Source organism: Macrobrachium nipponense, chromosome 1, assembly GCF_015104395.2.
Source record: "Macrobrachium nipponense isolate FS-2020 chromosome 1, ASM1510439v2, whole genome shotgun sequence".
NCBI lineage: Eukaryota > Metazoa > Arthropoda > Malacostraca > Decapoda > Palaemonidae > Macrobrachium > Macrobrachium nipponense.
The window spans coordinates 193,111,784-193,137,245 of record NC_087200.1 but is presented as its reverse complement, the minus strand read 5'-3'; the positions used below and the strand labels follow the sequence as shown (position 1 = coordinate 193,137,245).

Below are 25,462 nucleotides of genomic sequence, written 5' to 3'. Positions count from 1 at the left end.
CCTTCCTGTTGCCACGGCTGGCAGGCCATTGGACCAAATGGCAATTCCATGGAGTGGAGAAGTGGGTAATACATGTCCAAATGGGGTACTTACTACCTGTTGACTTTCCTCCCCCTCTCTAAGACAGACTTCTCTTCCACCAAACTTATGTTCAAGGCTCTCCAAAGTACTTAGCTCTTCAGGAGGAAGTGTTGAAAATGTTGGACAAGGGCACAGTAGAGGAAGTACATCGTCCTTCATTAGGGTTTTACAGTCGGATTTTCCTGGTTCCAAACGCTATAGATGATTGGAGGCCAGTGATATATCTTTCCATGCTGAACCACTTCATCAGGAGGAAGAGGTTCAGGATGGAGGCCCTGAATGGTTTTGGCAGCTGTAAGGGAGAACGACTTAATGCTGTCGACAGACTTGAAGGATGCTTACCTCCAGATTCCAGTTCAAGGTCCTTTGCTTCGGTTTGACTACAGCCTCTCAAGTGTTCACAAGGATCTTTGGCTTAGTTTCGATGTGGGCTCATGCTCTTTGCCTCTTGAGATACCTCGACGACTAGCTGGTCTTGGTAAGTTCCAGAGAGAAGCTGGTTTGAGACAGTTTTGTTGGAGCCTAAGCATTGTGGTAAACCTGAAGGATTCTTTACCTGGGTATGACTATAGATACAGCAGCATCGAGGGTTTTTCCGTCAGACCAGAGGTTGCTGAAGTTCAGGTCTGCGGCATGCTCCTTTCTGTCACAGGCAGAACAACCAGCTCACTAGTAGCAGGTTCTTCTTGGGATCTTGTTATATCTCAAAAAGCCGGTCCCTCATGCTCAACTCCACCTCGCTCTCTGCAGTGGAGACTGAAGGAGTTCTGGTCCCTAGCGGGAGATTCCCCTCAGCAGCAGATACCTCTGTCAGAGAAGGTGAGAAGAGACCTTCGTTGGTGGTTGGATGACCAGAATGTTACATTAGGAGTCCCTCTACATTCACCCCCTCTGGATTTATTCCTGTTCTTGGATGCTTCCATTGATGTTTGAGGGTGCTCATCTTGATGATCTCCTGGCCTTGTTGTTTAGAGTCGGAGGACAAGCTACTTCACATAAACATGTTGAAATTGAAAGCGACTTTCCTAGGTCTGCGGGAGTCCAAGAGAGGGTGGGGTCACTCTCGTTCTGATGTTCGACAGGGGCTGGCTGGTGATTCGCCAACACCAATTGTTGACAGTAGAGATGCACCAGTGGGCTATCAACAACTCAGTGGAGCTTATGGCCAGGTACACTTCAGGCAGGAGGAATGTAGTGGCCGACAAGCTAAGTCGTCGGAGTCAAGTCCTAGGTACAGAATGGTCTCTGCATCAGAACGTAGCAGACATGCTGTTTCACCTTTGGGGAAGACCCATGTTAGACCTCTTCGCCACTTGCTTAACAGGAAGCTGGAGATCTACGTTTCAATGGTCCCAGATCCTCTTGCTCTGGCAGAGTAGAGCATCCTTGAGACAATCTTGAGGTGTGTGCCTTCCCTCCATTCTGCCTGATCCATCAGGTCCTGAACAGAGTGGTTCCCAGACCTGTCTCTTCTGTCAGCAGTTCCGTGAGAAATTCCCCCATGGCACAACCTCTGCTAGCCTCATATGGGAAGGTTCCACCAGTTGGTAGGTTCCATATAGCTTTACAGCTGGAGACTGTCTAGTATCTCCTGTGAGCGAGACGATTTTCTTGCACACATGTCCAGCTAGCTCAGGAGGCCTTTGTCAGCCCAGGGCAAGTGGGCCATCTACTGTGATTGGTGTCGTCAATGGGATTCCTCTTCGCTTGAAGCTTCTGTTCAGTGGATAGTGGATTTTCTAATCTTTCTCAGAAACGAGAAAGGTCTTTCCGTCTCAGCTGTCATGAGGCTACAGGGCTGCCTTGGGGTTGGTCCTGATCCTGAGGGGCGTGGACACCTTTTCATCCTGGGAAAGCTTGATGTTGTTCAGGAGTTTTGAACAATCCTGTTCACCAAGAGAACTCAAACCTTACTCTGATCCTGAGTAGTCTCGCTTGAGCTCCATTGAGCTCCATTCAACTACTACGTGGATCGTCAGACATGAATCTGACTCTAAAGACAGTTTTCCTACTGGCCTTGGCTTCGTCGAAGCGAGTTGAAGAGCTTCATGGCCTGAGTTATAACATTAAACACACTAAGGGTTGGGGGTCTGTGGCCTTCGAATCTGTCCCAGAATTCGTAGCTAAGACTCAAAATCCCTCGGTACATGATGACAGATTTGCCTTGTCTTCAATTCCCTCCCTGAATGAGATTGTGGATAGTGATCCACAGGAGTTATTGCTTTGTCCTATCAGTGCTCTGCCCTGCTATCTATAAAGGACTTATCACCTAAGGCCTAGGTGTTATAAACTTTTTGTTAGCCTTCCAAGGAATCTATTCTCTTAGGCTTATTCCAAGGAATCTATTCTCTAAGGTTTTTTGGGTAAGATATGTAGATGATTGTTTTTTTTATTGTAAAAGACAATGTAAATACACCCTATTTCCTGACTACCATTCACAATAGAATATGAAGAAAATAATTGTATCCCATTTCTAGATATCTTAGTTATCAGGTATACCTAGTAATTTTTGTTTTAAAGTGTACAGGAAACCTACAATCAATGTAATGTATTCATTTATACTCAAACAAATTAAGATATCAACATTTACTAGTATGTATGTATCTTAGAGCACGTAGGATTTGTGGTCTTGAATTCTTGGATGATGAGTTTTAGAATTATTGACAAAATAGGAGATTCATTATGTTATCTTTCATATTTTTTTGAATTGTGTTAAGAATAAAACAAAGAAGATATATTACAATCCAACTAAAGTTAATACAAAACTCAAGAATATTCTCTGTTTTCCTCTTCACTCCAATTACATATCTGCAATACCGATTCTAAAACCAACTGATATTAATTTAGTATCTAAATATGACAATACTTCAAGAAATATGTTAATTAAGAATAGTGTGCTCAATTCCAACAAAACTGTATACAGTATACTTTGTAAGTGTTGTAATAAGATTTATATTGGCCAAACATCAAAAGAATAAAAAAAAAAAATGGCGATGTTCTGAACACAAATATGCTCTTTCAAGAAGCCTAATAAACAATGGCATTTCAGATCATTGGCTTAAGACAGGCCATGATATTAACTGGGATATAATTCATCTATAATTTGCAAGGCCAACGACTATCAGAAAAGAAATCTGGAAACTGTGTCCGTTGAAGTCAGGTGCACCAGGAATTTTAACCTTCCTCCTGGTTCAGCCCTTGATCCTCTTTACGTTCTTTCTGTTTTGGAGATCGTGCTGCCCGAATCAAGAAACTGTAACTACACCCACCACTATAGTTAATTTTGTATAAAAAGCTCTGTAAGCTATGTTTGCACTTAGTTTGAACTTGAAATTGTAGAATAAACTACAAAAGTACTTTGTCAAAGTCATAGATTTCACTCACCTCCTTACATGGGTTTTATGATATTTATTTTCCAGCATGCGGCCTTTCATGCTACATTGGATATATACAGTATATATATAAATAAACGTGTCCGTATTTTATATTCACTATTATTATTCGCTTAAATTTGTGAATAGCTACCTTGCATCCCAGTTGGGCAGAAAGTAAATTATCACAGATGTTTCTCTGTTATGTTCTTGAAGCAAAAGAAAAACAAATTTCCCATGATGCTACCATATAAATAATGCAAAAGTAGGCAGTCCCCGGTTATCTGCGGGAGTTCTGTTCTTCGTGAGGTGCTTATAACTGAAAACCACCATTAACCAAAACTTGGCGATTTATGGCGCCAAGTTTTGGTTAACGGTGCCTGTTAGGTGTTACGGTGCCATAACTATTATCAGCACTTTATAGCGTTATGGCGCCATAAATCACATCAATTCCACAGCGCTACACAACCACCATAAAACCGGATCGCCATTAACTGAGTCCACCGATAAATGGGGACTGCCGGTAATTGGAAGAAAAGTTATAATAATCATCACTGAATCCCAAAACTGACCATCTGAATTTCAAAAAATCAATTAGTAATTAGGACTCTTCCCCATAAAATAACCATCTCCTGCTTTCATAATAAAAAAAAGTCTTGAAATACCAAGCATCTGCTTAGAAAATAATTTGCTATATCACAACCAATGCCCTTCACAACCTTTTATCAAATACTAATTCATTTGAAGATGATGATGATGCCTTTACAAATGAATCAAATTTACTGAAGACTGATAAAAAATATACAAAAGATATGCAAGCTTCAGTCTATCCAATGATTGAAGGGAAACATTCACTTACCATCATCAGACCCAGTCATGGCTTGGAGCATACGGAATGACCGTGATGGAATATTGCCACCCATGTACTTCTTCGGCTCTGGAACTGCCTGCTCAGTATTGCCTGCATTATTATTTACACCTGTTAACAGAAAAATATTCATTATTTAATCTTATTTAATCTGGGTTCCATAAACATAATACTGAAAAGGTGATTACTTCACTGGTAAATTTTTTAATACGTACAACAATTTCATAGTAGCAAAGTAATCATTATTATTATGATAACTATTATTTCGGAAGGAGACCCTCTCGTAGACATGTTTTGTTAAATATGACTGCTGCTTCAGCACTATTAATCTTGTAAAGAGTCTTCTCTATCTTTCTGATGACGGCTTTCTCGTTGTTGCTTAGACTGGCGAGCAACGCACCAAAGGGCATGGTAAAATTCGGTTGATCCATTTGATTTATTATTGCTTATACAATTCTCTCTCTCTCTCTCTCTCTCTCTCTCTCTCTCTCTCTCTCTCTCTCTAACGCGACGTTTCCTCCTGATCGACAGGATATTATCAAGCGATAACTGCTGAGGGACTGAATTCCAGTGGCGAGTCCATCTCCTTTTATCGTGGTGTTGCGAGCTCTTGAGTACGGTCAGAGCACCTCTCCGGCAGGTCGGGTTTTCATTGATTCCCGGGAAGGTGACTCATACGGCGGGCATTGACGAGTCTTGCAGACCTTCTCAGGTGGGGGGTATCACCGGGAGCCTCTTGATTGGCTTCTACCTGAGTGACGTCACCCCTGGTATTATTCTCATGTCCAGTGTTCGTTTCATGCGCGCTGGTACTTTCGTTAGGGGGGAGGGGTGTGGTCCTCCTCACACACGTCGGTATCAGGAACGCTTCTTGGGTGGTATTAAGGGGAGGCTTTTCCTCGAGGATGAGCAACGCTTCTAGGAGACGCAGACGTCATGGGTCAGGTGCTCTCCCGATGATCTTAATATTCCTGACGATGTCGTCTCTCGCGATGTTTCTGCGGTGTACTACAAGGGCTTGCTGCCTAATGGCGCCCTCCTGGGCGTGGCAGGAAATCCTTTTTGACAGGCGCATCGTCGTCATGCCGATGTAAATCCCAGGGCATCCTTGGGCGGGGCATACGTATCGGTAGACGACGTTGGACTGCTTCAGGGGGTCTCCTACCGGCGGGGAGGGGTTGTTCTTCATCAGGAGGTCCTTCGTACGCCGATTCTTGTAGTAAATAATGAGGGACACTCTCTTCCTTCCTCCATGGGGCAGACGTGTTCTTCTATTATTTTCTTCATGGCTGCTTCTTCCTCCTTGTATTGGTGGTGCATGAAGGCTTTATAGAAAAGTTTGATATCCTCCGGGGGCGGAATGCTCCTTTTCTCTTCCTCCGTCATGTACCACTTGTCAAGGGCGGCTCGAGTTTCTCAGTTTACGAGTTTGTTCAAGTACCCATCGTTAATTAACATCTGGGATGCTCGGTCGAGTTTGAGGTGTGTGTCCTGCCACGTCGAACAGTGCGAGAGGGCCATCCTGACGAAGGCCCTGACGGTGGTGGTTTTGAACCGCGCAGGACACTCGCTATCACCATTCAGACAAAGTCCAAGGTTCGTAGCTTTGGTGTAAACTGTAGTCGCCAACTTCTGATTCGTCTTCGTGACAAGGACGTCTAGGAAGGGGAGCCGATCGTTGCTGCTGTACTCGACAGTGAAGTTGAGTGCGCTGTGCTGCAGGAACTGCTGCCGAAGGGCTTCTACCTCATCCTCGCAGTCGGCTTGCACGAAGATGTCATCGATGTAGCGTCCGTATGTGTGGGGACATCTGTGTTGCGAGAAGACCCTTTCTTCCACTTCTCCCATGTAGAAGTTAGCGAAGAGGACTCCTACGCCGTCCTTTTGGCAGTACATCTGTCCTCGGTGGGTGGTGAAAGGGGCTCTCTTCGTACAGATATCCAGCAATTTACAGCATCCTTTTTACCAATAGAATACTTAAAGCACAAGGGGTAGATGCTGACCAATAGGAGAGCAGGACCTTATGGGGTGACTAGCATCAGGAACCAATGGGAGAGCGGGAGGATGGTGGCGAGTTTACTCAGTTGGCAGCGCGGGAGTTTTAAAATTGTTCTCGGTGGTCCGGGCGAATCTCGGGACTTTACAGCAACAACCTTTCGTATCTTGAAAACTTTTCGTATGTAGAGCTGTAAAATTTTTCGTATTTGCTTTCGTATCTCGAGTTTTTCGTAAGTTGAGCCTTTCGTATGTCAAGGTACCACTGTATTTGCAAAAACGGGCTTGACTGTATACCTTAGTTTGCAGAATGTAAACTTAATTTGCTGTAAGAGAAATTTTTATGACAATAGTTTCGATGAAATTCAACAGCACTTCTTGAATCACTGAGTAAATTTCTTCTGTGTTGGAGTATTTTTGGTAAATGTTGAATTAGTATTGTATAGCAAACACCCCGTATTTGCAGGGGAGGAGTACCAGACCCCCCTGCGAATAGTTAAAATCCATGGATAGTACTTAAAACCCCCCTATAAATTCTTAGAACTGCCTATTTTGATAGTTAAAACAAAAAAACCCTCTAAAAATGCTTATAATACCGGAGTTTTATCACAAAAAAGTGCATTGCTACAAAAATATGGAAATACAGTCATTTGGTGAATATTTCTCAGTGAAAAATACAGGGAAAAGGTAAATTTTCTGAGAATATTGGGTATATGTGGTCCACTGAAAAATCTGCGAATAGAAGAGTCTAGGAATTATGAGTCCACAAATAGCAAGGGTCTACTGTACTCACTTCTGCTGTAAAAATGGGTTCATTTGTTAAAGGGAATTGGTTAGTTTTATCAGTCTCTTATATGTTCTTTTGTGCATTGTTAAAATGTTCATGAGTAAATGCATTTTTGGACCAGTATGTATACTAAAAATGGGCATGTATTCTAGGCAGTCAAAGGAGAAAACATTTTTTACTCCTGGAGGAAATCTGATCCTCATATTTATTGACTCATTATGACAATTACCTCTATAAAAGAAACATGAGGTTGGAGACCAATCATCATCCTCAGGTCAGTGAACAAATTTGTAAAAGAAACCCACTTTAGTATGGAGGTGTGGAATAAGCCATTGTGTTTATGCAGAACAAACCCTTGGTCTTAACAATAGGATAATCTTCTAGTACCAGCTGGAAACTGGTTAAAAAAAACAATCAAACATTGTAAAGCAAGGAATCTGTGGCATCTGGTAACTCATGCATGTATGAGGTGGAAGCTATTCACCAACCGGGCTTGGAGTCTTGTGATGTGTCAGTCTATCTTTGACCGCCTTGGATAGTGGTTGCTTGGTTTTGCTCTCTCCTTCCCAAGCCATTTTCTTTGTTAGCCAGTGATTTATTTGTGCTTTGCTCTCAGTCTATATTTGCGTGTGACTGCTTGTCTTTTATCATGGATTCCACCAAGAGTTCTAGGTGCCATCAACGCATGTGTCTGGCCATTCCAGGATTTCCATGTTCAAGGTTTTTGGCATCTTCCATTACTGACCCCCATACCACTTGCAGTAGGTGCCGTTCCAATTTTTGTACTAGGGTAAAGTACCGAATGGCCAGCCTCTACCATAGAGTGACCACCTTCCCAAAAATTGGAAATTGTGGCCTCAATTTGTTGCTTCAATGGACGCTGGCTCTTGACTAATGTCTATCCTGGGTTACAGGACATGTTAAAGTACTTTTTCAGGAAGGTGGTCGCTGTATCACTAACCCTTGCCCGGAATGTCGTTCCTGGTCTGTCACAGTGGAAGGCTTTCTACAAGAAGAGACAGCACATTAGGGTATCTACTTGGCCTTCTTGGGAAGGTTTCTTGCCTTCCTGAGAGGACAATTCGGCACCCCCTTCTTCCAGAATTTTTTGTCTGCAACTTTTGATACCCTGTCTCCTTCCTTTCTTCCACTGATTTGTTTGGGGAAGTATTCAGGAGTTGCACAGGATGATTTTGTGCTTAATTCCACCTTCTTCCTTGGTTTCAGATACAGAATCACACAAGATGGTGGCTATTTGGGCCTCCCTAGGCTTACGGGGTTCACCTCCTTGGATGGCCTACTGTCGCATTTCTTGTCTGCTCGCCATCCTCCTCCAGTTCCCCCTCCTCCAGGTCTCCACTACTTCAGCTCTCGTGTCCTGCCACCTAGTGGGACGCCATCTGCAACTATGACGCATCCTGGGTTGCCGCTTATCTCACCACCAGTAAGACCATAGACTCAAGCCACCATTCCGAATGCTGTGACATCACTCCCAGCATTCTCTCTGCCTATGATACTGGCTGCAGTGTCATCTCTCCCACATTCTGGTTAGGAGGGATGCGGCCTTGTCAAAAGTGGCAGGTTCAATGGATTCTTGAGTCTTTGTCGTCTCTTCATAATGGGGGGGACCTGGAATTGCAGCTACTTTTTCTGAGAACGCAATTAGAAGATTCTATGGACTGACAGCGTGCTGATACCAAGGATAGGCTGGTTCAGTAGGCAGTCTCAAGGTAGGAGGCTCCTCTCGCCCTCCACCTCCTACTCCAAAAAAGAGTAGGCGGCCTCCTCCAAGGAAGTCTGCCAAGTAGTCAACATTGATTAGGGCTCCTCAGCCTACTGCTCCATCTAAGTCTAAGCAGCAGCAATGCCCCTTTCAGCCTCCGACGGGTTGTCAATAGAAAGGGTGCCACTCCCTTCCCGTTGCCAGGGGTGGGGGGATGCCTGGTGGGCCATTGGGCCAAATGGCAATACCACAGAGTGGAGAAGTGGGTAGTGGATGATGTTCTTTGAGTGGGGTATCTTCTACCTTTCAACTTCCCCCCCCTCTCTCTCTCAGATCGACCCCTCCTCAACCTAACTTATGGTCAAGGCTCTCTGAAGTACTTAGCTCTTCGGGAGGAAGTGTTGAAGATGATGGACAAGGGCGTAGTAGAGGAAGTGCATCGTCCTTCAGCAGGGTTTCACAGTTGGATTTTCCTAGTTCCAAAGGCTACAGGTGACTGGAGACCAGTGACAGATCTTTCCATGCTGAACCACTTCATTAGGAGGACCAGGCTCAGAATATTGACAGCCCAGATGGTTTTGGAAACTTTAAGGGGGAACTTTATGCTGTCGATACACTTGAAGGATGCTTACTAACATATTCTAGTTGACCCTTCGTCCAGGACATTCCTTCGCTGCAGCCTTGGAGAGCAAGTGCTATTCCAGTTCAAGGTCCTTTGCTTCAGTTTGACTACAGCCCCTTAAGTGTTCAAAAGAGTCTTTACCTTAATTTCAATGTGGGCTCATGCCAAGGGATTCGCTCTTGAGATACCTCGATGATTGGCTGGTCTTAGCAAGTTCCAGAGAGAAGCTGGTTCGGGACAGGGACCGTCTTCTCCGTTTTGTTGGAGCCTAGGCATTGTGATAAAACTGGATTAGTCCGATCTGCTTCCCAGCCAGAGGATTCTTTACCTGGGTATGACTATAGATATGGCAGCGTGAAGGGATTTTCCGTCGGACAAGAGGTTGCAGAAGCCAGAAACTCAGGTCTGTGGCACGCTCCTTCCTTCCAGTGGCAGGTTCTTCTCAGAATCTTGTCATCTCTTGAGAAGCTGGTCCCTCATGGTCGACTCCATGTTCGCTCTCTGCAGTGGGGACTGAAGGAGTTTTGGTCCCCGGACCTGAGGGGAGATTCCCCTCAGCAACAGGTACCTCTGTCAGAAGAGGTGATAAGAGACTTACAGTGATGGTCGGACAACCAGAATCTTATGGTAGGAGTCACTCTACATTTACCCCCTCTGGATTTACTCCTGTTCTCAGATGCAATCCATGGTTGGGGTGCTTATCTTGAGGAGCTCCTGGCCTTGGGTGTTGGAGTGCAGAGGACAAGCTGCTTCACATGAACGTGTTGGAGTGAAAGTGGCTTTCCTAGGTCTGCAAGAGTTACAAGTGAAGGTGGAGGTTCACTCTGTTGTTTTGATGTCGGTCAACACCACGGTGGTGGCCTAAGTGAACAAATGGGGGGGGGCCCCGCTGGTGTCTCGCCAACTCCACTTGTTGACAGACAAGATGCACCAGTGGGTGATCAACAACTCTGGAGGAGTTTGATGGTTGTAGATTGTGGGCCACTTTCTCATAAAAGTCTAATAGTTCCTCCCTATCCATAGATACTGATGTTTACAAGCACATAATTCAGTGATGATAAGTATACTTACTGGATCTGTGTGCAAAAGTATTGATGGCCAGCACATTAACTTACTTGAGGTAGATGCCATTTTTCTAAGTGCTTTTCCAAAAGAGCGATGAAGTACGTATCTGTGCAGTCAAGGTGGCACTTGTTTAGAGACATTGTACTTACTGGTAGTTACAATCTTCATTGCTCACAGGCAAATGAAGTCTACATATTGCTATGGTTCATTCTAGGAAGGCACAACACTGAAAGTCAACAGTCTTATCAAAGTAATCCAGGTTGTATCATCAGTGTGGCCATTGAACTCCAAGATATGCAGAGCTATCTGGTATCTGAGGGGCATACTGTCAATGGACCTACATATTTGCAAAGAGCCTAAATCACAAGCTACTGGTGTACTGCTCAGCTCTATTTGACTCAGCAGCCTAGGGAATAGATGTAGTGTTTCATCTTTTGGACAATCTCGAAGTCTACAGCTTACCGTGCTCGACTTTATTAGACAAATATTAAACATGCTTTTCTTCTCGGTCAACATGAGAGGCTCCAATGTCCTTCCTCCTTTGGTCACAAGGAATTATTAGCACCTACTGTTGATGGTGCTGGACAACCCTATGAGTCTCCTAGTTCTGAAGAAACTTCTTATACAATGATACTTCCCCAGAATTCACAAAAACCTGGATAACCTTCGTCTTAACACTTGGAGGTTACTCAGGGAGGAGACTAAGATTTTTGTAAGCTTACACATATTTGTCTGATAGGTGCCAGAAAATGATCAGTGGTAAATGAACTAATTTAAACTCCTTTACACTCCTACCACATGGAGAAAATCATTCATGCTACAATAATCATGAAATGTGAAGCTCAAAATAATCAAATATTTTTCCTGTTAAGATTAGACAATACTTTTAAAGCAAACTAATGTCACAAAAAGAATGGAGGTTTGCAGATGTTATACTACAGTATAATGTAATTGTATGATGTAATGTTGTATAATATAATTGTTTATTGTAATGTTTATTCATTCTTATGTTTTCAAAAAATCCCACTTACTAGAAATGTTTCATTTCTTGACAGAAAGATGAATAACAAATGCTAAAAATGTTCAGCCATAGTCTTACTCATTACCTTTTCTACTTCCCTCCACAGCTTTCATTAAGTTACTCTCACTGGAATGAGCTCTTACAAACTAGCACTGGTCATTTAGGGGTGTTAAGTGAAAATAAAAGCATAAATTTTAAGTGTCAAAGTTAGGCCAGACTCATCTTGAAATTATGAAACTGGAAATTGAAACAACCTGGAACATTTTTTTTTTGAGCCATTTACAAGAGCCAACACTGCCGTATTTCAATTGTACATCACCTAAGAATTTGCGAATCATAAAATTATTACTATTTTACAAAGGTGAAGATCCAGAAAGTAAAACCTTAAAATTAGATAATAAGCATTTGTTACCCACTAGAGAAAGATCATTCTTTATATTCCTGTCCAATAAAGACAATTCTGCAAAAGTTATCTCTTCCTTTTGTTTTTGAGTATCCACCTCAAAATCTGGTAATCTTAACTGCCATGAGAAGTGAATAATCTTTAAAATACTCTGTGAATATAATGAAGTAGAATTACGGCCAAAAATCTCAGAATAGTACCCATACTTGAAAATTATCTTACTATTTCTTTCTGTTTGTGTTATCCATTTTTTATGTTTAAGTAAAACAATTCATTTTACTATTGTCTTTTCAATAATTTTCATATTTAAATTCACAGCTTATTCCATAAATTTCTGCAAAACCAAAAGATATCTCTCATGTTAGTTTCTAGGAGGATAGATACAATGAGACCGCACAACGGACCCTTGACTCAAAAACATCAATGGTGTCCCTTTGTTTGTAATGGGAATTTGTCTCAATATACTATTTTTTTATATAATATTTTGTTACCAGAGTGTGTCTGGCTTATGTGAACTTAGGTTGGCATTAATGAGTAATTGAGCTAGGCATTGAAAGAAAAAATAATGCTCTGAATAGTTTATAATCATAAACATCTGAAGAATATCGTTCGTCAACAGATGAGGAGCTAAGTTGAGTAGAGTCCCTGACTATTTTCCAAAGCTAATAGCAAATTATTATTTGAACTCCAAGTTTTAGAAATACTATAATCATAAAAAAAGGCGGGCGTTCATTTTAACCTTTACCTTATTTCCCCTCTATCTTTTAAACAATCTGAGAAAACAGCTGTTATGATATACCAATTACAGATTTAATATATTCAGTAATCTAAGATATTAATGTATATCAATGTAAATGAGAAAATATTGCACAAATTATCCATAGTACTCATATATGCATTATTTATTATAATATGTATTGTGCTATTTTTACTTTTGAATGAAATCTGGTTTCTGTTCACAATGAAGCAAGCGAATTATGGCACGAATGGCAAGATGTCAGCAATCATTCAATATGAATACAAACTTGAAATGCACATGAAAGCAAGACGAACTCTCTCATGTTTGCCGTTGTAATTAGAATAAATGCAGTCAATTACAATAGTATGTATAATTTCTTAATATTATTTGATGAAAATTAAAACAACTATAATTATTGGAAGATAACATAAGAAGATAATGGCAATGAATGCAGCCTCTTCAGGATTGTCATCAATAGTATTCCAGCACATTAACTATATTTTCTTCCTATTATGTTCAAAGATAAAAATATAGTATGTAAATGATTTAGAGTAAAATAGACTGGAATCATTAGGTTGATAATCTCCCGACTCCTCCCCCTCGTTGCTGATTGGTCCGCCAGAAACTTGCATCAACCTCGAGCAAATATGCGGTCTCCCTCTACTATTCCTCTCTAGTTAGTTTAGATTATTAGAAATGAAAGAAAGAGGCAACTTCTCAGAATTGTCTTCACTTAATGGGGATCTAAAAAATAATCTTACGATTTTGCAAATCTGTGTGACCCTATCGGTTAACAGTTTTGCTGTGCATGAATAATTCATTTCAATAATCAACCAGAGGACATAAAATTCCCCTTTCTACACTGGGTATGAAGTTACAAACAAAATGATTTGGGTTTATCTCTGAAGCAGTCAGAAAGGCAAAGGTTTTTAAGATTTGTCTGCTGAACATTTATGGGGATTAAAGTGAAGATGAGAATACCCACACATCTTCAGTGATTTTAACCATTATTTCTTCTAGGAGTAGGTATTCATTCTTAATGGGAGAAAAGTGAAAGGGTCTCAGAAAGGATTTTCAGCCTGAAATTTATATTTTGAGACTATCTGTTGTCCTTTACTTTTTATACAAATATTAGATCCTTGGTATTATTGATGGGTCACTCACATTTTAGGAATAGATGAAGCTTGACCAGAACAAAATTGCTTTCAAGTCTGATAAAGGTTGGCAATCGCTAAAGTGCTTCTGTGCTCGACATATTTTCTTTGCAGGTCTACCCATTTCAGAAAGCATGTGGTTTTTAAATGGCAGGACAGTAACATGGAAATGAATACAAACCGGACTGTTGTTGATATACATGCTGCTGTTGAAACTGGTTGGGCTGAGTCTGGTATTGGCTAGGCTGCTGAGCATGCTTCATGTTTGGTATATGGATAGGTCCTTGAGGTTCTGTTGAGGTTGGATTACTGTGAGTATGGTACACAATAGGGTATGGCAAGACACTCTAAAGAGCAAACTCCTACCACTCGCAAAACAATAGCAAAGGGGAAAAAAATCTGTTTTTTAAATTTCTTACAAATAAGGCATCCCTGAATATTTTCCTGTTGGTTTACAATTGACATGGTACGACAGTTAAAACACGGTCTACGAATAATAATAGTATACGTACTGTACGGACTACTGTGCAGGTATGTAGTCAATTAAACAGATATATTTGATAATTTACAGAAGTGGGTTACATGAACAATAAGAAATTTTAGTTAATAGTACATGTATAAGAACTAAACTATATGTCTGCAAGCTTGATTTAAATACTAGGTTAATATATGATCCTGCTTAACTTCTCTATAGATACTATTTCAAGCAGTGAGGTACTGACAGTTTACTGTGCTTAACTATGGTATATAAAAATGCCGACTACCATGAATAGCTGCAGTAAACAAATATGCAGTTGAAAAGTTAACCTTCTGTCTTACTAAAATGGGAAGTAACCATATCTATGTTAAGTAAGCACCTGCCCACACCATTAATTACATAATTTTGAAGAAAACAGCTAATTTTGGTTATGTAACTAGCAAAGGATCAAACACTGCCATATGTAAAAATAAAACATTAACACTTGTTTAGCTGTGCCCCGCCACCGCAAACAAAACCACTATCTTCAATTAAGTACTGTACTACATGCATGTATATTAATGGCCACAAAAGCTAAAATAAAAGTTCATACAACAGCACCAGTAATAGTAATAACAACTGTAATGATAATATATAATAATAATACCTAATAATAATGATTTAAAGTTCGGTACTATATATCAGAATAATTGTAAATTCACGTTAAATTAAACTCTTATCCTACGTCCAAGAGAAATTATGTAAATAACACTACATTTACTGATTTTTTATTAACTTGACTACTCATACATTAACAGTGTTCCCAATTACTAATGATTAATTAAAAAAAAAAATTGAAGTAGCCAACATTGAAAAGTCCTTCTTATGTATTAAAAGAATTCTGCTAGGTTATGCAACTGATATGGAGCTGCAACCTGCTGACTGTACATGATGACATTTTGTTGACAGTAACATATGTCCAAAAATACTCAAATCTCTGTTTTGAATGGCTTTTTCCTTTTACTCAGAGAAAGGCTTTAAGCAGTGACATAACTGTGGGGAAGTTTTTTGGTCCACCAAGGGCGGCACTTTACATCTTTTGAGCAGGTCTGGTCTGGCATAATTCTACATTTTCTAGCATTTTTCGTCTGATCGGAACACTTAACAGCAATATATCGACTCTGCTGTTAAGAGTTTGATGTTGTTATTAGTGAATTCACTTCTAACAAAGCTCATAGGGTTCAGTTATATAAATCAGCTGTGTTGGTTTTGTTTCAGTTTTATGAAATAAAATAAATTATTGAAGTCTTCGGCTTTTATTAAAATGTGCATCTAATTTTCACACTTGAGTACTTTTTAACACAGGAATGAGGCAGCGCTTTCAGTCTGCCCAGGGTGCCACTAACACTAGTTATGCAACTGATTTTAAGTCGACAGTTCCTGTGACTGACAGCACTACATGCATAAAGATGTAGATTTAACACACATCTCCGAGACTTAATGAACAGTTAGTATAAAGCCCCCCCCCCCCCCCCCCCATTTTTTTTTTGGTGCCTGCAGCAAGAACGGTAAGAACACCAATTTAAAAACTAGGAAACAAAAAAGGTTTTCTTTTGGGTGTAGAGCACTGTAAAGATCAAATTTCCTGCATGGTATTAAAAGAAAAATACCCTAAGTGTTTTTGTTTTTGTCTCAGGACTAGGTTTGACTAATAATAATAATAATACAGGCAGTCCCCGGTTATCAGCGGACTCGGTTAATGGCGATCCACCAAACCAGGTCTCACTCGTTTTCTGCTACCCAAAATCTGGTTATCACCAGGTCCCTTGTCCTTCATCTCCATGAGCTGGTAGATAAAAATCAGCCTCTGAACATCTGCTGGACCAATGGGGAGTTCAGATTGGGTGTTCTGTCCCAGGAATTCCATAAATCTCTGAAACACATCTTTTTTCTCTGTTTACTCAAAGCCTGAGGGGGCCACAACAGGCTCTTTTGGGGGTGTTGCTGAAGGAGATGTACATGGTGATGGTGGGATCAAAGGGTGGGGATAGAGAGAGAGCGCCACCCAACACTTTTCACACATGGCTTTCTCAAACACTTCTTTACCCTGCAGGAGAGGCAAACTGAATGCAGATGATCCACAGTGACATTGGACGTGAATTTACTTAGCTTAATGCTTTCATGCTGTGTAGCCATATGCACAAAGAACAAAGGAGAGGGGTCACACACACCTGGGAACCACAGTGCACTTCGAGAAAAACACTGAGGAACACACAAGGCACGGAAAACTCTACCCCTTTGGAAAACAACACATTAGCCAATGCTCCAAAATGTGAGGGGGGGATCACCAACACATGTGGGTGCTTCATTTTCATTCTCTGAACAAAGATGATCGCCACGTGATTCACGCTTCTCACAACAGGTATGTACTCAATCCTTCTCTTTGAGAAAAAGGCCAGTAAGGATAAACAATGCACACAAAACCACACACTATGCTACTGGAGTTGGGAAACAATAGGGGCAACAACCCTGATGCAGAAAATAATGTTAAGGGATTGCACACCCTATGCATACTAAGACAATGAAAATGGGAGATAATTCAGTGAATGTGCTAAAGCAGACACAGCTGCAAGCACAAGGGAAAAGTAAGGCCAGCTCAGGCAATGGGTAACTGTAGGCTTACTCAACAGGATTTTGTTTTTGGAGATGATTCAGTTACAGCCGAAGCATGGTGTCAGGTGCGAGGAACTCCAGTATACAAAAGTGTATGTTTGTATTCATACCAAAACAAACACTGAATCTCCATCATACAGAGATGTATGAGGCCTGAAGTTTCTCATACTGAAAACATTAAAATTATAGTGCTTCAAATATTTTTAACCTCAGCGGGCAAGCAGAAATGGGTTTTTAAACAGTGTCACAAAAATAGTTGCTATTAAGACTGGTAGCTCGTGGGTTTTCAAGTTAAGGGTTTCTGTAACAATGCTGGATTTTACAAAGTGAAAGCATGAGCCATATGGTCAACCCTCCACTTTTATTGAAGCTTGAAGCTGGCAAGGAAAGACTCTTGCCTTAACACAGGAGATGTAACCTCTAAAACTTTGGCCATCCGCATATTTTATTTCTTTTTCCCTCAGCCCGGGATGACTTGAGCTGAATACAGTGAAACCTCAGTTTTCATACATAATCCATTCCGGAAGCTCCCAACAAGTCTGAAACGTACGAAAACCGAAACAACAATACCAATAATTAATAATGGAAATACAATTAATGCATTCAAATTCCCCAAAATATAAAAAAAAAAATATTTTAGAGGGAATAAACACAGTTTTATATACAGAAAACAATGAGAAATAAATATAAATAGTAAATAATGAAATGAATAATGAACATTCAACATCACTCTTACCTTCATGGAAGACTTATTAGCATACGGAAGAAGGGGAGGAGGCGGCAGAGAGGTTATTGTATGGAAGGGGAATCCCCCTCCAGAAGGATTTCAGGTATCATGGACCTATCTAAGGTTACTTCTCCTTTTTGATTTTTACTGGAACTACCTTGGGATACTTCCCCTCTTCTGTTTTTACTGGCACTAGGACAAACTTGAGAGTCACTGGACCCCTGCTTTCATCTCTAACACAATGTGAAGCAGCTTGTCCTCTGCACTCCAGATACCCAAGACTAGGAGCTCTTCGAAATGAGCACCCCCAACCTTCGGTGGAAACATCCAAGAAAAAGGAGCAGATCCGGAGGGATCAAGTGTAGAGACACACCAACGTAAGGTTCTGGTTGTCTAACCACCACTGTAGGTCTCTTCTTACCTCTCTCGATAGAGGTATCAGATGCTAAGGGGATTCTCTTGCCGGAGACCAGAACTCCTTCCGTCTCAACTGCAGAGAGTGAATGTGGAGACACCCGTAAGGTACCAGCTTCTCGAGGGATAACAAGATACTGAGAAGAGCCTGCCACTGGAGAGCTGGCTGCTCGACCTGAGCAAGGAAGGCTCGAGCCACCGTCCTGAACTTCTGCAGTCTCTGATCTGATGGAAAACCCCTTGGCACTGCCATATCTATTACCATACCAGGTAACGAATCTTCTGGCTGGGGAGCAGACTGGACTTCTCCGGGTTTACTACGATGCCTAGGTTACAACAAAACTGGAGAAGACAGTCCCTGTCCCCGAACTAATTTCTCCCAGGAACTTGCTAAGACCAGCCAATTGCCGAGGTATCTCGGGCGAATCCCCTGAGCATGGGCCCACATTGAAACCAGGGTAGAGACCCTAGTGAACACTTCAGGGCTTGTAGTCAAACCAAAGCAAAAGACCTTGAACTGGAACACTTGCTCTCCAAGGCTGAAGCAAAGGAATCTCCGACAAAGGGTGAATTGGGATCTGGAAGTAAGCATCCTTCAAGTCTATCAACAGCATGAAGTTGTTGTGCCTTACTGCTGCTAAAACTGTTCGGAGCGTCTCCATTCTGAACCTCGTATTCCTGACAAAGAAGTTCAATGTGGAAGATCTATCACTGGTCTCCAAATGCCCTTAGCCTTTGGAACCAAGAAGATCTCACTGCATACCCTGGTGAAGGACGATGAACTTCCTCCACTGCGCCCTTGTCCAACATCTTTGACACTTTCTCCCTGAGAGCGAAGTGCTTTGGAGAGCCTCGAGCATAAGTTAGGTTGAGGAGGGACAATCCGAGAGAAGGGGAAGTCGAAAGGTAGTAGATGCCACCCGAATGCCACCTACTACCCACTTCTCCACTCTGTGGGAGTATTGCTGTTTGGCCCAATGGCCTGCCAAGCATCCCCTTACTCATGGCAACAGGTAGGGAGTGATGCCTTCTCTATTGACAACCCAGTCTGCCTCTTCCCCTACCCCACCTTATTATTAAGACTGAAGGTTTGTTAGCTATGAAAAATACAAATTTATTAAAAATTTGTCATATTAAAGTAATACATAGTATTTAATGCACACGATTTTCAATGGACTTTTGAATTGACTCAGTTCTCTGTGTTTATTTTATAACTTTATATGTACACTGCATCATTACCTTTAATAGACAGAATACCATTCATAATATTTAAAATATTATTATTTCCAGGTTTTATAGAACACTTTAGAGTAGGGTGATAAAGTAATTCAGTATGGAAATCATGACAAATTTTTGTGTGCCATGGTTCAGTACTATTCATGGTAGTGTTTCACGGAAAATATGTTTACTGGGCTTATTCTCTACTGCATTGCTATATCATTCAGTCATATGCTAGTTCAGGGGATACTCCAGTAGACTGAGCAAATATTGTTGGTTAGCTTGGGTAGTCCAAAGTACCCCTGTGATTTTGCCCCAGGTAGACCTCTCCAGGTTGTTGTCTTGTATGTGCTGTCATTTTGAATTTTTGTATCTTTGTTAGCTTTTTTGGCCTCCGTGAGAGGACTTGGGTTTTATTTTTTATTAAAGACAGGATGACACAGTGCACTAAAACTTGAATGCTTTGCAATTCAAGAGTTTCCTTTGCAATTCAAGAGTTTCCAATTCAAGAGTTTCACTCCTGGTAACATAAAAGATATCTTACATGTAATGCAGGGAGAATTATTCAAAATCGTTGCATGTACAAAAATAGGCCCTACTTCTTCATTAAGTAATCATTAACAACAGAATAATGACCGTAATGTCGATTTCATTCGTAAGTGAAATTACACGTACTGCACAAAAAAAAAAAAAGTCAGAAATGATAGTCTCTTGGCACCTTTTGAATACAAATACTTCAGTCAAAGCTAATCACACAAATTAGCATATCAGCTTGAAATACTGTGTTGAATTCACAAACTATAATAGAAGTATTGCACATGAAGTCCTGATTTAGTTGCAAATTACATCTAAATCCAACAAAAACCAATGCAAAAATCTTTACTTATTGTTTTCCATAATTGTAAACCACTCATAAAAAATTTATTTACAGATGGATACCAGTAAAATTATGAGGTTAACCATACAGGATTTAATGTTATGAATGATTAGCCTGATAACTATATGAAAGAGCAAATTAAGTCAAGAGACATTAAAGTTAATTCCACAAATAAAAACTCTTCTCTCTTTATAAAGTACGGTAGTGCTTTGCATTCTTTAGTTTTGACAATTATTTTCAATAGAAAGTGGAAGAATTTTATTTCAAATTGCAACCAATGTGGTCTAGATTTAGCAAGCTAACCTACAACATGAGAACTGAAATACAAATACATGCAGTAAAATGGGCCTTGCAAATATCAGGCTGTCTTGAGAATATACGTATACCATCTATTTTAAAGATCTACTGATATCCCAGTCAATCAGAATTCTCAACAGTATTTCATACATGTAAACAACTGTAGAACACTGAACAAGCTTTAGAAGCTCTTAATCTGGGGAAAAATACAGTTAGATCAGTTTATCAATGTCATAATCTTATTTAAAGGCAGGTAAGGATTGTAGCCATCACGAAGACACCAACACAAAAGTGAGAAGCAAACATTCATGACTATGAAGTACAGAATGACAAAGGATATGTAAGCTAAATTTCACAAGGTACAGAAACTCTGTGAAAAGGTCAGATATCAAAAGGTGTGTGCAGGTCAACCAAGCAAAATAGGTCACACTTGAGCCCCCTACCAACTCCTTCAGGTAAAGTGTCTGTTATCGTCTGAAGCCTACGGAAAAATCTCGATGCAGTGGGAACTTCTTTGGCTTGGGGCATTTTAACGTTTTCAATGCTAATCATCAGAGGTTTGTTTTCAGAGAGAGCTTGATTCGTCGACAGGCCTTGTTCTGAAATTTGTTGTGGTTGGTATTGAGTTGGGTTATAAATATGCTGCTGAGAACAATCCCCAACTTCATACACAGAAGTCTGTGCTTGGGGGATAATCGGTTGCATATAATTGGAGATTTCATCATCAGAACCTGGGGGTTGCATTAGAGTAGGACAGTGTTAAAGGAAGATCAAAATCAAACAAAAGCAAAGCAGTGAAATGGAGCTGCAGCCAAATGAATTTAAGCAAATTTGAAGGAAGATATCATTTATTAGATTTTAATTAGAAGTTGTGAAGCCAGAAATTGATCAACTTATAACCAGAGAACCATTAAAGAATCAGTAAGAAGCACATGCAACAAGGTTAAGAGTGCAACTCCAAAAAGTTATGACTGCAGAACAAGAGTGAATAATAAAGCCAGAAGTCATCAATTGATAGTTGTCAAAAGAAGCTTGAGTTGCATGCACCTTGCCCTTACCAGAACACTTCCAGAGTACCATTTTTTATCTTCATCACTACAGCAGAAGTAGAGTTTAAAAGAAGGGCAATTTCTACAAAATTAACGAAATATTAAGCGCATCTGGAATATGAGGATAAAGGTCCAAAAATGATCCTTGATACCAGCAAAGACTACCACAAAAATGTTAGGGTTGGATCTTTTACACCTCATACACACTTCAAGGTGAACTACACAACATTTCATTTGCAGAAAGTTACAGCTTACTGTATTAGAAATTGCTAAAGAAAATCACTAAATACAACTCAGTAAATTATAAAGATACATTTCCCATCACCAGACCAACTGCATGTGATATATTCTCATACCCATCTTTCGACCTGAATTAAAATTCTCTTTAGGAAAGTGTCCACCTCTTGCCCGGGCTTCATCAGTATTAGCTGATATTCGTACTGCATAGTGAAAAATGAAAGAAAAACAGAAAAAATAATAACAAGCTAAAATAAAATACAATTAACACTATGTTTCTAAAAAAATGCAAACAGCAACTACATAACTCAATGGTAATGAGAAAAATAACGTAGGGAAACTGAATTATTGGATTATCCGTTGTGATACTTCATTTTGTGCCGGTCATCAGCTTGGATTGTGACATGTGAAAACCCACCACCATACCAACAGACAATGCTACAATATAAGGTATATGACCTCACCTTGATTTCTGAAAATATTTGGCAATTCTTTTGCATCCGGACTTGCTGGCTCTGATTCTCCATTCTGGCCTAGAATGATTTTAGAAACTCCTCCAACACTGTGTTGGATAATTTTTAATCCACCTGTATCAGGAGCAGAGTTTATGAAATTATTTTCTCGGTTGGTGGTATTTCTGATATTTCCAACAGAGCCTCGGTACCCATTGGTTCTTGAAGGGGGCACTTGATTTTTACTTATGTTAGGAACCGAGCCTCTTTTGGCACCCACGGGCTGTTGCAATGTCCCATTTCTTTCATTTTTGGTACGGGGTACTGGCCCTTGGGATCCCACTGTACCCTGCCCAGAAAATGAACCTCTCTTCTCATTTAAAGTCTTTGAAACAGTCTCTCTTTGACCATTGCTTTGGGATAATGATAATGATCCTCTTTTCTGTCCACCACTTGATCCAAAGGCTCTCACTCCACTCTGCTGAGAGGAGTAAGGTCTTGGTGCAATAAGAGGAACTTCTACTTTCATTGGTGAACCTGAAGTAGGGATATCTGGAAAGGCAGTCAGGTTGCTGGATTACTTGGGTAAGGTATGGGGAAGGACTGGATAGAGAGAAAGAAGGAAATTGGATAGGACAGGGAAAAGTGAGGCGAGAGAAATTTAATTTTAACCACCATCACCACATTATACTCGAACAACCCGGAATTGAAATAAAAAGATAACATCGAGAAATAAAGCGATGCAGTTTTCCATCCATACTCTGCAAGCATCTTTTTCCCCTTAACATTGTGAAGAACTGAGTTTTCTCCTTTGTTGCATGTAGAGCAATATAACCTGTATGAAGCAAAGCCTGTAAAGGGTGTGTGACCTCTTGGTAATGGCATACTAGTGTATGTAATACATTCGTTCTCATTCATACTCCATTCATTCTGTGTCCTCCACTGCATACTCACCAGCATTGTCTTGGTGGTCCAAAACATTCTGCAGCACTCTGAAAGACCGGGATTGGACAGGGGGGCCAATATCTGCTTGGTCACCATTCTGGTTACTGCAAACATTAAGATAGTCAGTGTGATACATTTACAATTGTCAAATATTTAAGATTAAGCTTTTTAGCCAATTTGTTAATGTTATATGGCACATTTAACTTTAATTTAGTTTCACTGAACTTTTCACTTAACTCCTGCCATGAGCAAAACATGAGATTTAAATCTATCTCTATAAAGCAATACACATTCCTCCATATGGTATATGATTCTTATTATTTGTTGTGAATTAGACATCGATTTATTTAAAAAGATAGGTAGCCTTTAAATCTCTATCCTTTTATGCCTCACATTCTAAGACTACAGCTTTGACTAACATTTTGTTTTAGTCATTGTATATATGATTCTGAGTTACCGTACATATTTAAAATATGTTCTACATTGTATCATTAAAAAAAAATAAAAGAACTGTTCATCAACCAAGTACAGTTCAATTTACTGGGCTACCTTGAAAGATATTATTCCTCCCATTTCATACAACTAAAATATTTATATTTGCATTTCAATTTCAGAGGTTAGACTAATACATTTTGGTTCTTTACCTACAGATGCTTCAACACACAAAAGAGGGAAAAATTACAAAAAACTATATTGTAGAAAAATACAACCAAAATCATAGCAGTCACAGCCAACAGATATATTCCTTTTGCATTTCTCAGTTCACAACTTGAAATGCACAAAGATCTTCAAGGTAAATCACATACTAAAAGAAGAGAAGCAAAGTAGCACAAACACTTATCTCCATATATACTATGCGTAGTTACCTTCAAAAGATTAGTTGCAACAGACCAGCGCAACTAAAAATATAAAAATAATTAGAAATAAAAAGTACTACAGAAGACATAATATATAAAATAAAGTTAAAATCTTATTATGTTTGAACACTACACAAAACACACATAATTCTTCATATTAATACACTCTCTTAAAAGTTATATATTAAAATATAATTTGAAATGTAAGCTCTTTATGTTAGTCACTGTTTTAAGAGGATATATTCTCGATACATAAACTACATAAATATTCATATAATTTGGAACAACATACTATATCGAACTTTCCTACCACAGGGAACAATGAAAACATAATTTTTTTTTCTGATATCCTACAATTTGCAGTACTGTACTAAGTTTTTATTTATTATTTATATTATGACTACTTTGCTGCACATCTAGAGAAATAAGTGTCAACTGATGTGTGGAGTCAAATTTATTTTAAAATGGGCTGCCAAAGATGGAAAAATTTGTGTCACCAAAAAAGACACTGTGTATCTACATATAGTCATATACATGCTGCCTTCATATCATATAATCTAATGTAGATCGCACACGTAGATCAGTAGCATACAAGGGATTTGTTCTATTGCAAAAGCAAATTAGTTGCAAACTTCTTCTCCTTTGAAGTCACACAATATGATGAAATTCAAGTAAGTAACTGCAAAAATAGAAAGTGCATTTAAGATACATATTAAGTGCAAGTTCTATCATCTACAAGTATATTACAAAGTTACATGCGGAACAGTCCAATTTGAGACCTCTGCACAATAGAACGAATCCACAATTGAATGACAGCGCATTTTAGACACACTGACAGATTAACACGCAAATAACATTCCCAGAGGAAGGTATACTGCAATGGCTAATGCTTAAATTTTCTGTTCACTAGCCCCATATTCTACTATACCTAGGGGTAGTCCGGGGTGTTATCGTGTCCGACATTTTTTTCTGTATGAATCTTGGGAAGGCACTGCAAAAAGCATAATAAAATCTCCATTTAGTCTTGGGAGAAGTAGATCCTTTTGAGTGGGATAAAAATGAATTATATCAACACAGTGTTAGTTGGAGACATTTGGATAGGAGCAAAAGTTAACAGGGCACTGCTTTTATGGTAAAAACTCTTAATTCGTTATATGTATGCAGCATTATAACTATAATGACTACAAAAGGCTCAGCATTTGATATTACAGACACCTAGTTAAAAGCTGATTGTCATGTAAATTTTTTAAATAATGAGTTACAATACATTATTCAAAATCAGTTACACTAAGAATCTGCACAGACACCAGAACTATCAGAAAAATACACAAGTTAACATAACAGTTTGTTACTTGTTGAAACTGAACAAGTGAGTATGTGAGAGTGGCGACTACTGAAGGCAGAGAGGGACAAGGTGATTTCTTGGGTCT

General features: G+C 39.8%; 1 protein-coding gene across 1 annotated transcript in view; it reads right to left on the bottom strand.

Annotated features, from left to right (window-relative positions):
• Positions 1-25,462, bottom strand: part of LOC135219960 (uncharacterized) — a 292,444-nt gene that overhangs the window by 12,102 nt on the left and 254,880 nt on the right. The window contains exons 13-19 of the mRNA XM_064257204.1: positions 24,961-25,023; positions 23,185-23,279; positions 22,243-22,782; positions 21,898-21,981; positions 20,936-21,223; positions 14,011-14,121; positions 4,312-4,431 (exon numbers count right to left, since the gene is read on the bottom strand). Of these exons, the coding sequence (XP_064113274.1) occupies positions 4,312-4,431; positions 14,011-14,121; positions 20,936-21,223; positions 21,898-21,981; positions 22,243-22,782; positions 23,185-23,279; positions 24,961-25,023 (1,301 nt within the window). The remainder of the gene's footprint in view (positions 1-4,311; positions 4,432-14,010; positions 14,122-20,935; positions 21,224-21,897; positions 21,982-22,242; positions 22,783-23,184; positions 23,280-24,960; positions 25,024-25,462) is intronic.